Raw genomic sequence first — 15,247 nt, forward strand, 5'->3', positions numbered from 1 at the left:
TTTATCTTTAGTTTTGCCAAAAGTATTTTTCTGAATAATTTTGCATGGATGTATAGTCATCTGGATATTCAAATATTTTAGTGTTGAAACTAACAAATATAAAAACTGAAGCTTTTTTTGAACATGTGTGTCTATGATTATGCAGTTGAGATACACACACACACACACACACACAAACACACAGAACAGTTTATTCAGACCCAAGAATATGAGTAGATAAAGACAGAATTCAAACACCACAACTTAACAATTTTTTGACCACTGATAAATTATAGTATGCCTTTTACCGACTATACAAATGATTAGATCTTATTCATTTTTTGTCTTATTAATGCTCATCATGCTATTAAAAGCAAATAACATGATTTAATACAATTCTTAAAAATAAAATTCAGAAAAGAATGTTATCAGTTGATCTGATAATGGAATTAATCTATTTTCTTTTTTCACATTGTAATAGCTATTCTTTCTGTCTTTACAAATACTATATTCTTTTTAATTTTTAAAAAATGCATTACTGAACTCTATCTCAATAAAATTATTTTTAAAAATACCTTACTAATATTTAGATATGGAGCTATTTAGGTAACTTTCACGTAGATTATCTCACTTGACCCTCAGAGAGCCCTGATAGCTAAGTATCTTCTTCCCCACTACACAGATAAGAAAACTAAGACTCAGGTTAGATATTTTTGTTCAAGTTCACACAGCTGGTAAGTGCTGGAAATAAAACTCTTGATCCTAGAAGTTATCGGACTCTAAAGATCATGCTCTAGGACTTCCCTGGTGGCCCAGTGGTTAAGAATCCGCCTGCCAATGCAGGGGACACGGGTTCAATCCCTGGTCTGGGAAGATCCCACATGCCGCAGAGCAACTAAGCCTGTGCGCCACAACTACTGAGCCTGCGCTCTAGAGCCCATGTGCCACAACTACTGAAGCCCACGTGCCTAGAGCCCGTGCTCTGCAACGAGAGAAGCCACCGTGATGAGAAGCCCACGCACCACAACAAAGAGTAGCCCCTGCTCGCAGCAACTAAAGAACGCCTGAGCACAGCAACGAAGACCCAACGCATACAAAAATTTAAAAATAAATAAATTTATTAAATAAATAAATAAATAAAGATCATGCTCTAGAAAGCTTTACTATGGATTCCAAGTAATGGAACATTTTTTTTCCCAATAAGTTTTAGATTTTGTCCCATATTTCTTCTAAGTCAGTGATTCTCAAAGTGTACTAAATCAGAAACTGGGATAGAGCCCAGCTCTCTGTTTTAAATAGCCTCCAGGTGAATATGATGCACGCTAAAGTTTGAGAAGCACTGTTTTAAGTCAAGTTTGTGAAGAACATTTTTACCTTGTATATCATAGGTTATCTGTGATTGTAGATAAAATATTCATTGTTTGGCTCAGATATAATCTAGGAACACTGCCTCTTCCAATTCATTGTTTTAGAGAATATTGCTGTTGACAGTTATTTTAACAAATCTATATGAGTACCTGTGATGTGCCATTCTCTTCCCAAAAATGCAAATTTTGTCATGTCACTAACAAAGGGCACCAATTTTTTTTCAAATTTAGCAATTTAAACAATTTTGGCACTACTTTTTAGAGGTATGTAAATGCATTCAAACTTAAACTGGTTAAAAGTTTAAATTCTGTCTCAAATTAATAAGCTTTCATAGGCCTCAGGAAGAACTTTATAGGGAAACCCAAGTATTAATTTGATAACGTAACATCTCATATTAAGTAATGATAGCTTTCATTTATATGGTACTTTATTAATATCAAAATATCTTCAGATACAATATGTCTTTTTGTCCTCAGAGAAGGCCTAGGAAATAATCAAGGCAGGGGATTTTCCACTAATAAGTCAAGACAAAGAAGCTAAAAGCCGAAGACACAGACCAAGTCAGTGACTGAACTGAGGTCAAAAGCCAGTTCTCCCAGTTCCTGCACAGGCCTTTTCTCACATCACACTGTCCTCATTTTTTAGAATTTGCTTCTTTTAAGATGCTGGTTATCTATTCAATTTATTTCAAGGAGTATTTATATGTATCTGTTTGGATCATTGAAACACTTAGTTTATTAATGACTTTGAAATGCTAATAATAGGAAACTGTGTTTTTGTTTAATTAATCTCTGAACCTCTATTATCTTTTCAGGAACCACTGCTTTGTATTTGTTCCTGGTTATGCATCCTTCCATCCTTAGTAACTCCCCCAGCCCAAAAACCTTTGAGGAGGTACAGTTCTTTAATAGAAATAACTACCACAGGGGGATTGATTGGTAAGATGGGTTATTAGTATAAATCTAAAAGTATATGTACTGTGCACAGTATAAAATTAGCGCTTATAATTATAAACATTTAAGTTTGTAGCCACAAATAGAAGTCATCCTCCATGCCTTAGAAACTGATTGAATAGAAGGAGCACGTAAATTATTCGTAACAAACTTTTTCTCAGGTTATGGAGGGACTTGTCGCCTCAAGAGACTTACAGGTAATTTTAATTTGCATTAATTATCTTTGATGGTAATTACAGATAAAAAGTCAGAGAAATACCTAATACACAGGAATTTCATTTCTCTCTATGCTTAAAAAAACACTTTCATAACTTTCTGTTCTTATGCACTTTGCATTTAAGTGATGCTACAGTTCACATATATAATTTTCAATTTTTACTTTGGTACAAAAGGTAAATAAATAGAACTAGAAATGTGTATGCATTTTATGAGTAGTGAAAGCTATAAAAAAGCTATCAACAGTATACAAAATTTAATTTTTGGCCTTTGAAATTAGAACCATATCAACCATTTAAGTAAAAGAGTTAAATTAAAATTAAAAGTTAAAATGTCAATATACACAAAATATGTGATGGAGCAGGAATAAATGTTGCAAACAGACATGTTAATCATAAAATGTATCTAGAAGTCTTTCTTTTAAGATATAAATTCTGGGCAGAAAGTGGTATAAAAGAGTAAATTCTTACAATAACTCTAGAGCATGAACATAAACATTCTGCCTGTAGTTTAGCAAAAAGGTGTATATTAACTTCTGTTGTCAAATCACATAATCTCTGTTTTATATGTATCAACCCCCTCAAGTTTTGCCTGTGAGCCATCCAAATGGAAAGCTGAAGAAATGGATTGAGTATAAGTTGAGCACCTACTAGGATTTACATATATTCTAATTGTTATATATTTCCCTGCGAATTCTTCAGTACAGTGCTTGATATTGATTAATTGCAGTAGTGTTAAATAACAACTGTGAGAATCAAGAAACCCATCAACTACTTCAGCCACTATTTTCCCACTGACTCAAATATCAATATACATGCTTGTATACAGTTCACATCAAGACTAAAGGGGGTGATTAAAAACTGCTTTGGAAGTGGAGAGGAATTCAATAATACTTGGAGGGCTTCCCTGGTGGTGCAGTGGTTGAGAATCTGCCTGCCAATGCAGGGTTCGAGCCCTGGTCTGGGAAGATCCCACATGCCACTGAGCAACTAAGCCCGTGCGCCACAGCTACTGAGCCTGCACGTCTGGAGCCTGTGCTCCGCAACAAGAGAGGCCGCGACAGTGAGAGGCCCGCACACTGCGATGAAGAGTGGCCCCCACTCGCCATAACTAGAGAAAGCCCTCACACAGAAACGAAGACCCAACACAGCCAAAAATAAATAAATAAATTTAAAAATAATAATAATACTTGGATTCCCTGGGACTTAAGAATATCTGTGAGAATATTCAATTAAAAAAAAAAAAAGCTGGGCTTCCCTGGTGGCGCAGTGGTTGAGAGTCCGCCTGCCGATGCAGGGGACATGGGTTCATGCCCCGGTCCAGGAAGATCCCACATGCCGCGGAGCGGCTGGGCCCATGAGCCATGGCCACTGAGCCTGCACGTCCAGAGCCTGTGCTCCGCAATGGGAGAGGCCACAACAGGGAGAGGCCCACGTACCGAAAAAAAAAAAAAAGGTGTTCTTAGACAGTAATGTGTACAGGCACTATAACAGAAATGAAAAGTCCCTTAGTAGTCTACAAAGAGATGGCATAAATAAGTAGAAAACTAAAGACAATTAAAGATTTTAATTATAACTCACTAAAATACCCCAATTGTAAACACTTTTGATTGACAATTGTGTGTTTATAAAAGGCAGTTAACACAAAGAGCAAATAATGGTAACTGCAAATGTCAATCTATTAGCAATAACTAGAGCTTTGCTCTCAAAGACATCAGTGTATTCAGTCTTCGGTCTGGCCTTACCCCTCCCTGAAGCATCAGCACCTCAGCAGTCCCTTTAGGACCACAGAGTCACAAGGTTGAAGATTATGTGTCTCAGCATGCCAAGGTCACTTACAGAAGCTCAGGCACAGTTAGTTAATCTGGATACATGGATCTGCTCTTCTTGGAGAACTGGGCAAAACCAGGACTGCCCTAACTAACAGGCAGCCTAAACACAGGCTTAGGGCACAAGCAAAGCAGGGCAAATGAAAATGAGGAAACTCCATCTTTGATTAAATAGCCAAGATTTGTGATCAGAATCTCTAAGAAAAATGTTTGATTTATGCATACAGTTAAGTTTTATGTTTCATGGTTTGGTGTTATTTTTTATAATTACCTGGGGAGGCAGTGGATGGTTGAAGTGGCACATGGAGAGCCATAAAATCCTGTTAACACTTGGAACCTCTAAACATCTTAATTTGGCTTTGAGTAAAATCACGTAAAAATACAGGGTCAGCCCAAGAAACAAATAAATGTGGAGTGCTGCAAAAAATCATGTCTTTCAGTTAAAAAAAATCGCTGAGCTGTTATGGGAGTAGCAAAGCTTAAATGAGGCCGGCATTCGCTTTTAACCTACATATTGTTAAACCACTCTAGTTTGCTCACCAATTCTTTGAATAACCTGAATTCATATTCCAAACGTGGACGTATTTCCACCCTGGAAATATGAAGCTGAATTCTTTATTTTCTTATGAATTCATCAAACATTTTTCAAGTGTTTATTACTACCAGCCACTATATTAGAAAAAACATGGGCATATAGGCAAACAGGAACTGGCCCCTGATTTCTCTGTGAGCCTCTGGAGCCTTGTGGGTCCAAGATCCAGAACTGCTGGAGGAAGTTTTCAAGGCCCAAAGTGTTATAGGTATGGAGGACTACTGGGAAGGTGGTACAGTTTTTAGAAATTAAAAGTTATCCTGCCCTTCTTTTGTGATTCTTGGACCCTTGCTGAGAATAAGCAAGCTTGAGACAAGCTTGGACCAAATAAGATACCACTAGACATCTGATATAACCTTAGCACCCCTGGAACAAGTGTGGGCATCTAAATTAAAAAGTATCCTGAAATATGGCACTTTCTATAAATAGAGTGTACACCAGAACAGTTAACAGATCAAACTTTCCAGAAATGTTTATATGTCTTTACCCCTAAAAGAAAGGGATGCCAAAATGATATATCACCAACAAGGCAATTTCCAGAAAACATAAAAGGATTTCTTTACTGCCCTGAGTTTCAAAACATCACTTTGTTGCATCAGCCAAACTGTGTAATATGGTAACAACTGGAATCCTACTAGAAGCTTTATTGTGTGACTGAAAACAACACACTGCAAAAAGTCGTCACATAAATGTTAATGATTCTCTTGTTCAGTAATTACTGAACTACCTTGTCTTGGTAACCCAAAGTCATAGTGGCTTATGAATTGAAGAAGGTGTGGGTGGAGTGTGTGGCTATTATCATAAAATGTAAGAAACCCTAGAAGTTAAATTTGCATGTTCTTTCTAAAAAGGCCCCTTTTCCTTTAAAGATGTTCCTTGGTGCTTTAGAAATACCTACTATCATACGCTGAATTCATTTATATTTGACATTTTGTACAAATGGAATGTTATACAAAACCCATTATGTCCTACTTTTCTGTGCTTGAGGCTACAGGTATTCCTGTGCTCACTCTGCTGGTGATTTGAATTCTCACCACACTTAAGGATACAGGACCTGACCTTGGAAAATTTGATAGTATTTTATATCTGAAAATATACACATACTTTTTAAACTTCTATAATTTTTCTAAAGAATATAAATGGCTCTATATGGGAAAAAATTAAGGAAATGGGCAGTGTTTATATCAGATCTGTTCTGCCCTTTGATACTTTATAGTTGAATATAATAGCAGCACAATACATTAGTGGGAATGAAATTATTTTTTCTTGTGACAAAGTAAAAACTGTTTTGTCTAAGATTTTTCAAAATGCCTTTGAACTGAACACATCATTTGTTTCGATCAAATTTTCTTCTTGGTTGAGCACTCACATTTTTCTCTGTAAAACATTTCTGCATTTAGATATATTTTATACAGTTAGGTTGATTATTATTGCCATTTGATCACTCTGTGTATACATTTTTATCTCCCATACCTTTTTTTCTTGATATTAAGTAGAACAAAAAGAAAATGTATTTAGAAAAGCATTTTCTAAATACATTATTAGTGTTCTATATATTTTTTCCTTGCCAACAGGCTTGTGGAACAAATGCCTTAAAGAAAAAGGCTTTTGTTTAGGAAACAAATGAATTTTGTTTGTGGGACATTTTTAACATCTTCAGTCACCAGGGTATGAGTATAAACCAGTCTTATTTTGAGAAATATTTCTTTTCTAGGTACATGGATTTCTTCCCAGTCCCATCTAATGTTACCACTGACTTTCTGTTTGAGAAGAGCGCCAATTACTTCCACTCAGAGGAAGCGCCTAAAAGAGCAGCTTCTCTGGTCCCCAAAGCCAAGATCATCACCATTCTCATTGACCCATCAGACCGAGCATATTCCTGGTACCAGGTAAGGAAAATACAGACAGAATCCAGCAAGCAGAAGAGGAGTATGGAGAAGGGAGGGTGGTTTTCAGCAATAGCCACCACCTCGGGTTTTAACAGAAGAGACTTGCTAGCTTTATATTTCAGGAAGGTAAATAAATTTTTCTTTGTTTCCATGGAGAAACATTCCCCTTAAGTTTTTCTTAATTTTGCATTCATTTAATTCATGTATATAATAAAATGTATTAATACAATGAAGGAATTAAAATAGAGCAAATAAAATAGTATATACTTGTATGTTTTCTGCTTCTATATATCTGCATTTTAAAAGTAAAGTGTTACAACTTAAAACCATTATTTTTCATCTAATATGTGTATAATGCTGCTATTATTATCTCAATTTTACAGATAAGGAATATAACTGATTCCCCAAAGCAAAAGTCACAGGTCTTTTTTTTTTTTTTTTCTGTAAAGGGCCAGAGAGTAAATATTTCAGGCTTTGCAGGCCATATGGTTACAACTCTGCCATTGTATTGCAAAAGCAGCCATAGACAATATGGAATTTAATGAGCCTAGCTGTGTTCCAATAAAACTTTATTTACAAAAACAAGCAACAGCAAACTTTAGCCATAGATTGATGACCCTGACTCTAAAAGAGCTTAAATAACTGCTGTACTGAAGAAATAACTTAGTAGCAAAACTAAATATAAGAATGAATTCTTCATCCTTGAAAGCCCAGCCAGTGTTCGCTGTTCTAAGCCTCTTTCTCATACACTCCAGGGTTGCCATTATGCTTCTGCTGTTGGTTAGAACCTAGCACAGAAACGATCACTTTGAAATAATTTAACAGACTCTAATAATAAAACTTACACATCAAATACATGTTTACTTTAATAAATACTAAAAATAATAGGAAAAAACTGCCCCAGTGATATTTTATTAATCATCAAGTGGAAAAAGTTCAATAAAAAGCAGTCAAAATTAAATATAAGAGCATAACAAAATTAATAGAGTCAGTGTGTTTAGTCTCTAGTATCCTTAGTTATCATTCCTCGGTTTTGTAATTTAAACACCACTTTTCTAATGTTCATGCGTTCATCCATTCATTAAATTATTTTAATGACTACCAGTACAAAGTACTGTTCTAAGTATGTTCTACAGGTAAATTTAACAAATGTGGATGCTACACTTGAGACCACTTTCAGTCTAATTGGAGAAATATGTGTAAATAACCAGTGTATAAATCAGAAAGTGTTAAGTGACAGGTAGACTCCTACAGAGTGATAAAGCCCATCTGATAAAGACAACCAGGAACAACAAGTTAGGTATATTAATTGGCTGCAGCAGAGGAGCCTGAACACTGGAAGAACTATTTGGGCACTTCCCTAAAGAAGGGAAGGATTTGTAAGGGGAGAAATTTAGGTAAAATTAACATGAAGTGTTTGATAGATGCAGGCAGGGCTGTGTGTAAGCTGGTTATCAGTAGGTCAGGGCTGAAAAGCAGACTAACGGTCCAATTTCCTTGGAAACTATAAAGTTAGGATAAATGTGGAATGTTACATCCAAAAATCACTTACCTGAAACTCTGCACCTAGGTTGGAAATAAGGCTTCTTTGTATTAAAGTGACCCACATAGCTCAGATCCTCCAGGCAAGACTGGGATGTTTCATTCTCACTGACTTCAAACATCTAAATTCCTGACAATCTATGATATTAGAGAATAAAATTTCTCAGCATGGGGTCTTTTTTAACAAAAGCAGTTTTTCCATGTTCACAAAAGGAAGCACGGATTGTCAGGAAAGGTTTCGTGGCTGGGACAGACTGGAGGATGGTCATGGGATCTTAGACAGGCATATTGATAATGATCTGCGTGATAGGGAATGAGACATCCTGGAAAGCTGGAATCCACAACTCCACACGAATCAGTCATGCCCAACTCCTACAGCCATCTTTTAAATCAAAAATACAGCAAATTGCAAACTGACTGATTTGATATTGCGCCTTTTACCTTTTCCACTAGGTATCTAGAGAAAAAAGAAATAAGCCTTAATTGACTCAACAAGAAACAAGAAAATTGGAGCTTGGCAACCACTTAGCCCCTGAAAAATTGAGAATTTGCTGAAAAAGGAAGTTTCAAGGCTGCAAGCTAACAAAACGTCCTAAATATTACAAATTACCACAGTGGCAAAATGCAGGGCTTAACAAAGTCTAGTGGAGTTTGTAGTATAGTAATTTGAATCTCAATTGCAGCAAATTTGCTATTCAACTAGATGTGGTAAACATCCACAAACCCACCACTAAGCCTGAATATTTTTTGGTCAATTTAGGGGAAAGGTGATTTCCTCAAACCCCTGGGCGTGAGCCTGAGCCATTATGAAACGCTTTCCTATTTGGATTGCTGCTTTCTGCATTTTCCGTACAATAAGCGATTCTGATTCATCACAAAGGTTACCATTAGGTAAAATAATCTTGGCTCTGAGATGCTAGGTAGTATATTATAAAAGCTGTGGGTTTCAGATAATGCACGTCAGCATTTTCAGTAATTTCTCCATTTAAATAGCCGATAGGGCTTTTCTAATCTAAAACTGCATTACTAGATGGAGCAAAACTACGTGGCAGAACTAGTAGAGCGCTTTGTGCATTATGGATATTCACTGGACATGATAAATGGTTTCTTATGGGCTGAAAAGGGGGCATTAAGGCAACTTTCAAAAGTTTACTTTCAGAATAATATGTATACACTAAGGAAACGACTCAGAAAAACTGGTTAAGGAATCCTATCAAGAAGAATTCTACCTCTACCAATTAATTCTCAAATATATACTCTCATCAATGTCATAACTTTTAATCCTGATGCTCCAAGCAAACATTTTCATCCTTTATTAATTGCAAAACAAATAACTCTCCAGCAGTGAGGCACTCCTTCCTTTAGCTTTGAGACTTGTCACAGAGATTGATTTTTAATTATTTATGCCTATGATTCAAGTCGGTTTAATTATCCACCTTTTCATCATAGCATCAGCGATCACATGAAGACCCCGCAGCTCTGAAGTTTAGCTTCTACGAAGTGATCTCAGCCGGGCCCCGTGCATCCTCTGAACTTAGAGCCTTGCAGAAGAGATGTTTGGTCCCAGGCTGGTATGCCAGCCACATCGAGAGATGGCTCATTTATTTCCCTCCCTTTCAGGTACTGAGTAGTAAGAATCTACATCATGTTACAATCTCGTTAAGATTACAGCTCTGGTTTGGTTTTCTTTTGCTGGTTCCTCTAGGCTAGTGACTTTGCCTCTAGGCTAGAGGAAATTTTTACTCATTAAAACATTACTAAAAAAAAAAAAAAAAAAAAAAAACATTACTAGCCTTTAGTCTTTAGTTGTAAATGAGACTCTGGCAAACAGTAATAGGCAGAGGTAGAAAAACTATCTACTCTTCTTTCTAGAAGTATTTCAGGATAATTCTCCCTGCCCTATTTTCTAGTGCATACCCTTCCTGATTGTAAAGAGCATCAGAAGCTTGATACTCCTGATTCTTATTCTGAGAATAAAGCTTGAGAACCTCTTAGCCAAACAAGGCAAATATTGTTTTGCTTAATTAAGTGCCGTTATTTCCCTTTGAACCACCTTGCTGCATTTTTCACAAGTCCTATGTTTTCCTTGGCTTCCTTGCTTCTCTCTTTTGCCTAGCATTAGCCTAGATTACAAAATCAGCCCCTACTGGATTGCATAAAGCAGTCTTGTCACATCAGACACAGTATATGCCTGTGTGTCTAGAAACATGCTAGCCATAATGATACCATATATGCAACCATATATGGCTATTTAAATTTTTATTAAAATTATATAAAATTAAAAATTAAGTTTCTCAATCACATTAGCCACATTTCAAATGTTCAATAGCCACCAGTTAGATACTACAGCCATTGAACGTGTCCATCAACAGAGAAAGTTCTAATGAACGATGCTGGTAGAGACTAAATAGAAATATTGGAGAAGAGGTGTGAGCAAGAGCTGCTTTCCAGGCTTTATGGCCCTTCATCATGGCCTCCTGTCATTTTATCTTGCTGGGACCACCCCCTTCCCTCACCAGAGTAACAAGCAAATTCTTGCCTTTAGTCTGTTGAGGAACTTCTGTTTCCTTTCAGGCTTTCTGGCAGTCTTATCTTTTTCTCCAAATGGATTATCAAAATATTTCTTAAAACTTTACAGTGCTACTCCTTTGACTGGAATCATGGAGAATGGCCATGTCCTCTGTCTCACTGTACCTGATCTGGTCACTTTTCTTCTTCCTGCAATGCTCCTTCCCACCTTGAATCATGGAATCATTGTTTTATCTGTTTTTAAACTTGGTTTCCATTTGTGATTTTGTAGTCACATTTCTTAAGCTCTCTTGTTACCCTCAAATGGCTTTTTTGTTTTCATAGTGTTTGCAGGACTTCTCGGACTACAAAACGTGAGCACATTTAATTAGTGTGATTTATTTTTTGTTCCAGGTCATTAATGAGGATGGCCTGGTTAAGTCTTAACAACAATGCACACAAGTCCCCTCAGTCTCTCATTGAATAAATTCAGAGTGCAGAATTTTTAAATTATGCAGTTACATGTCTTTTTTCAATGTGCATTGTTTTTTTTTATTTCCTTGTTAATTTAGTTGCTAATTATTGATGGGCAACAGCTAAGAACTGATCCTGCTACAGTGATGGATGAAGTACAGAAGTTTCTAGGAGTCTCTCCTCATTATAATTACTCAGAAGCTTTAACGTAAGTTTATATTCTAATTAGTTTATTGAAGTTTCAGCAGAGAACTGATTTTAAAGAAATTGAGTTTGGTGACACAGCTGTCAAGTTAGCTGTTCCTTACACACTGATTATTTTCCAGTTGATATTAACCACTTGAGAAAGAACATTTCAACAGTTTGGAAAGAAATGTCCAAAATCCTCTATTGATTTCTAACTAGGAAAGATTTCCCCTGGAAGGAAAAGAGAGGAACAAAACAGTTGCAAATCTTAATAGCAACAACTAACCTTAAAAGAGGCTACTTTAAGTTGGTAAGCACTGAGCCTATTTAACAGACAGTAGTGAGACCTCTCGGAAGTATTAAAAAGAATTCTTGAACTAGGTGATTTATGAACTCCTCTCTCTTCTGTGTAATTTTCAAAAACCAATGTCATACAGCAAGAAATAGCCCAATAGGCGACTGAACAGGCAGAGAGAAAGGTGCTATTATTACTTCTACAATTAATTCCATTTTTTGCTGGTCTTTACCCACTGTATGACTGACCCTGCCACCTCTTCTTCAGAGGCCTCAGCAGTTACAGCTCTGGTTTGGTTTTCTTTTGCTGGTTCCCACTGATTTTCTTAGATAGTCAACTCCATCAGGGTGGGGGCCAGGGTGAGGCAAGAGAAGCACTAGAATTTAAGGAGGGACTCACACTCAGGACCCCACAAATACCTGAGAGTGAGTGGCTCCTAAAATTTTTCAGCCAAGGTGCCTCTCTTGCCTCACCTTAATCCTGACTCTGGGGTTCATTTAGCATTTTAAATAAGACCTCCATCTGACTTTGTCCATTTATAATGGTTGGCAATCCTATGTCTCAAGGTTGTGTTTGTTCCTATTTCACGTGCAACTGGAACAAGCAACTGGGAGATCCTGAGCTGGATGAACTGTGGACTTGGCTCTCACTGTAATATATATATTTAATTTTAGGGTCATAGACTGAGCCTTAAAAAAACCGATTAAGACTGCAGTGTGGAATTCTTCCATTGTATCTCTCAGTATAAAACTCAGTTCTGTAGATCAGCTGATTTTCTCTTTTCATTGTACTCCTTATGCTATAGCAGTTTAGAAAGTGAGAGACAAGATTCCTTTACCTTTCACTGTCCCTTACAGAAAAAGGTTTGCAGAAAACCATCAAATACTGCGTACATCTTGCATAAATCATATGTAGAGACACGTGTAAGAGAGATATGTTGATCTAGAGGACAAAGGAGTAGGTGGAACTCGAGAGTTTTGCGCTTCCTTCCTGAGAGTCATTTACTTTGTTGTTACTATTAACCTTCTAACCTCTCTGTTTTCTATAGTGTGAATCCTATCAGAGATTTGGAGAGCTTAGTTAAAGTGCCAACACAGACACAAGCCTTAGGTATTTAACTTTCAGCTTGACCTTAAAGAAAGCTGAGTGAATTCAGCTTTAGTTAGAAATTAGAGTCCACTTTCTGCTTTATATCCTTTTAAGTATCTCTTAGAAAAGAAAGTTTTTATTTTCTAAACAGTTTTCTATTTCAAGTTGGCTTATCTTTGGGTCTTTTTTATAGAGTATATAGCAAAGTACTGTATTTCAGAAAGAAGTGGAGTACTCATATAAAAACATAATCTCGGGGGCTTCCCTGGTGGCGCAGTGGTTGAGAGTCCGCTTGCCGATGCAGGGGACACGGGTTCGTGCCCTAGTCCGGGAAGATCCCACATGGTACGGAGCGGCTGGGCCCGGGAGCCATGGCCGCTGAGCCTGCGTGTCTGGAGCCTGTGCTCCGCAACGGGAGAGGCCACAACAGTGAGAGGCCCACGTACCGCAAAAAAAAAAAAAAAAAAAAAAAAAAAAAAACATAATCTCGGGGCTTCCCTGGTGGCGCAGTGGTCGAGTGTCCGCCTGCCAATGCAGGGGACACAGGTTCGTGCCCTGGTCCCGGAAGATCCCACATGCCGTGGGGCGGCTGGGCCCGTGAGCCATGGCTGTTGAGCCTGCGCATCCGGAGCCTGTGCTCCGCAATGGGAGAGGCCACAACAGTGAGAGGCCCGCGTACCGCAAAAAAAAAAAAAAAAAGAAAAAAAAACATAATCTCTTTTTCTTATGGAATGGTCCTTGACCTGCATGCTGTGTATCTGTCCCCTGAGCATCCAGCTCAGCAGCAAGCTTTTTATTCACCTCCAAGGGTAAAGGGAGTGTAAACTTAAGAGAAGTAATATCAAAGCAACGTACTGTATACAAAGGACTATGGGTCACTTTGCACCTGGGATGTATCTGGCTAAAATTACCCCTTATATGATTCTGTAACCTTATTGGGGGCTCAGTGGGTGAAGTAGCAAGATAAGATGTGTGTAGTCTCTGAAACCACAGTTTCTGGTCCAGCAGGGCTGCCTACTCACCCTGCTGATAGATAATGTACTGCCATTCCGTTTCTTTTTATATTTTCTTGTCAATCAATTAGCCTGACACACCTTGTAAAAACCAGCAGTTGTACCTGTTGTAGAATATTTGGAACTTCATGTCATTGACTTAGGTCTAAATCCTCCTTCATCCATGCCCTTTGCAATTGTTCTGAATCCTGCCCTCAAAATTTAGTTATTCTTATTAAACTAATTGTACTGGTAAGTTGTTTCTTACTTGGAGATGTTGGAGATGACTGGGTGTAGAAAATGTATGTTCACAGGAATGTCATTTATTGCTTCATATTTTTCCTGCTAATGATAGTGAAGACTACCTCTTCAGTAGTTTAAAAAAAATTATTTAAAGCCTTCGAAGAACGTACTGCACTGCAAACAGATATGAATTCTCAACTAACCACATAAATCCAGTTCTTTGCACACAGTAGAATAAATGAATGAAACTAGGTCTATGCAAAGGTTTTACCATACAGTCTTGGCATGAAAGAGTACTCCAGTTTAAGAGATCTATAAATTGATTGTCTTCAATATTTAAAAAGCTCCAACTTCAAAACTATTTTCAAGAAAAATGGCAATAAATTTCTATTGTTGAGTGTTATTTTTTCTTTTCCACAATCACTACAGAAGTGTTCAAGACTTCCAAATTTCACACAGTCATGGATGGTCTATGATATCTTAAAATCACTTAGTACTGTCATCATGGATTTTAAATGATATATTGAATCCGTAAAAATCTGATTTTCTTAGTGAGTGTGGTTGTGATCTGAAATAAGCAGTTTAAGCTTTAAAAAATATAAATGGGAACTCTCTCATTCAATTAAGTAAATTCACATTTTACAATTCTTGTTCAACATAACCCTAATCCCTAAATTATAAATAACATTGATAATACTAACATTATTTTAGCTTGCATATTATGTTTTTAGTGTTTAAAAGCTGTCTAATCATTTAAGAAAAAGCAGGAAAAGTAATGCTCAGCATGGAATTGTGCTAATTTGTATAAACTAAAAGGAAAAATGTAAACTTTTAATTTTCCCATGAATATATCCATTCAGAATTATACCAGACATCAATGACTGTGACAGGAGTCTTCCCACTTACAAGTACTAGTTAAATACTAGTGAATACTGAACCTGACATCTTTATTTCTCAGTCAATTAACCTGTTTATTAACATGAATGAAACCAGACTGAGTTATATGAATTTTTAATAATAATTTACAATGAAAATTTCAATAAATGGACAATAAGGATTTGAAGGCCAGGAGTTGAATGAAGATTTTGTGTTT

At 36.8% G+C, this 15,247-nt stretch overlaps 1 protein-coding gene across 1 annotated transcript in view; it reads left to right on the top strand.

The window, feature by feature from the left end:
* LOC308613262 (bifunctional heparan sulfate N-deacetylase/N-sulfotransferase 3) overlaps positions 1-15,247 on the top strand; it is a gene marked incomplete at its 3' end in the record, with an annotated part of 144,670 nt that overhangs the window by 116,853 nt on the left and 12,570 nt on the right. Inside the window, exons 8-11 of the mRNA XM_081226474.1 lie at positions 2,162-2,285; positions 6,651-6,825; positions 9,817-9,987; positions 11,448-11,557. Coding sequence (XP_081082600.1) covers positions 2,162-2,285; positions 6,651-6,825; positions 9,817-9,987; positions 11,448-11,557 — 580 coding nt within the window. The remainder of the gene's footprint in view (positions 1-2,161; positions 2,286-6,650; positions 6,826-9,816; positions 9,988-11,447; positions 11,558-15,247) is intronic.

The sequence above is a fragment of the Mesoplodon bidens genome (genome assembly GCF_964165515.1).
Source record: "Mesoplodon bidens genome assembly, chromosome: 1".
Lineage (NCBI taxonomy): Eukaryota > Metazoa > Chordata > Mammalia > Artiodactyla > Ziphiidae > Mesoplodon > Mesoplodon bidens.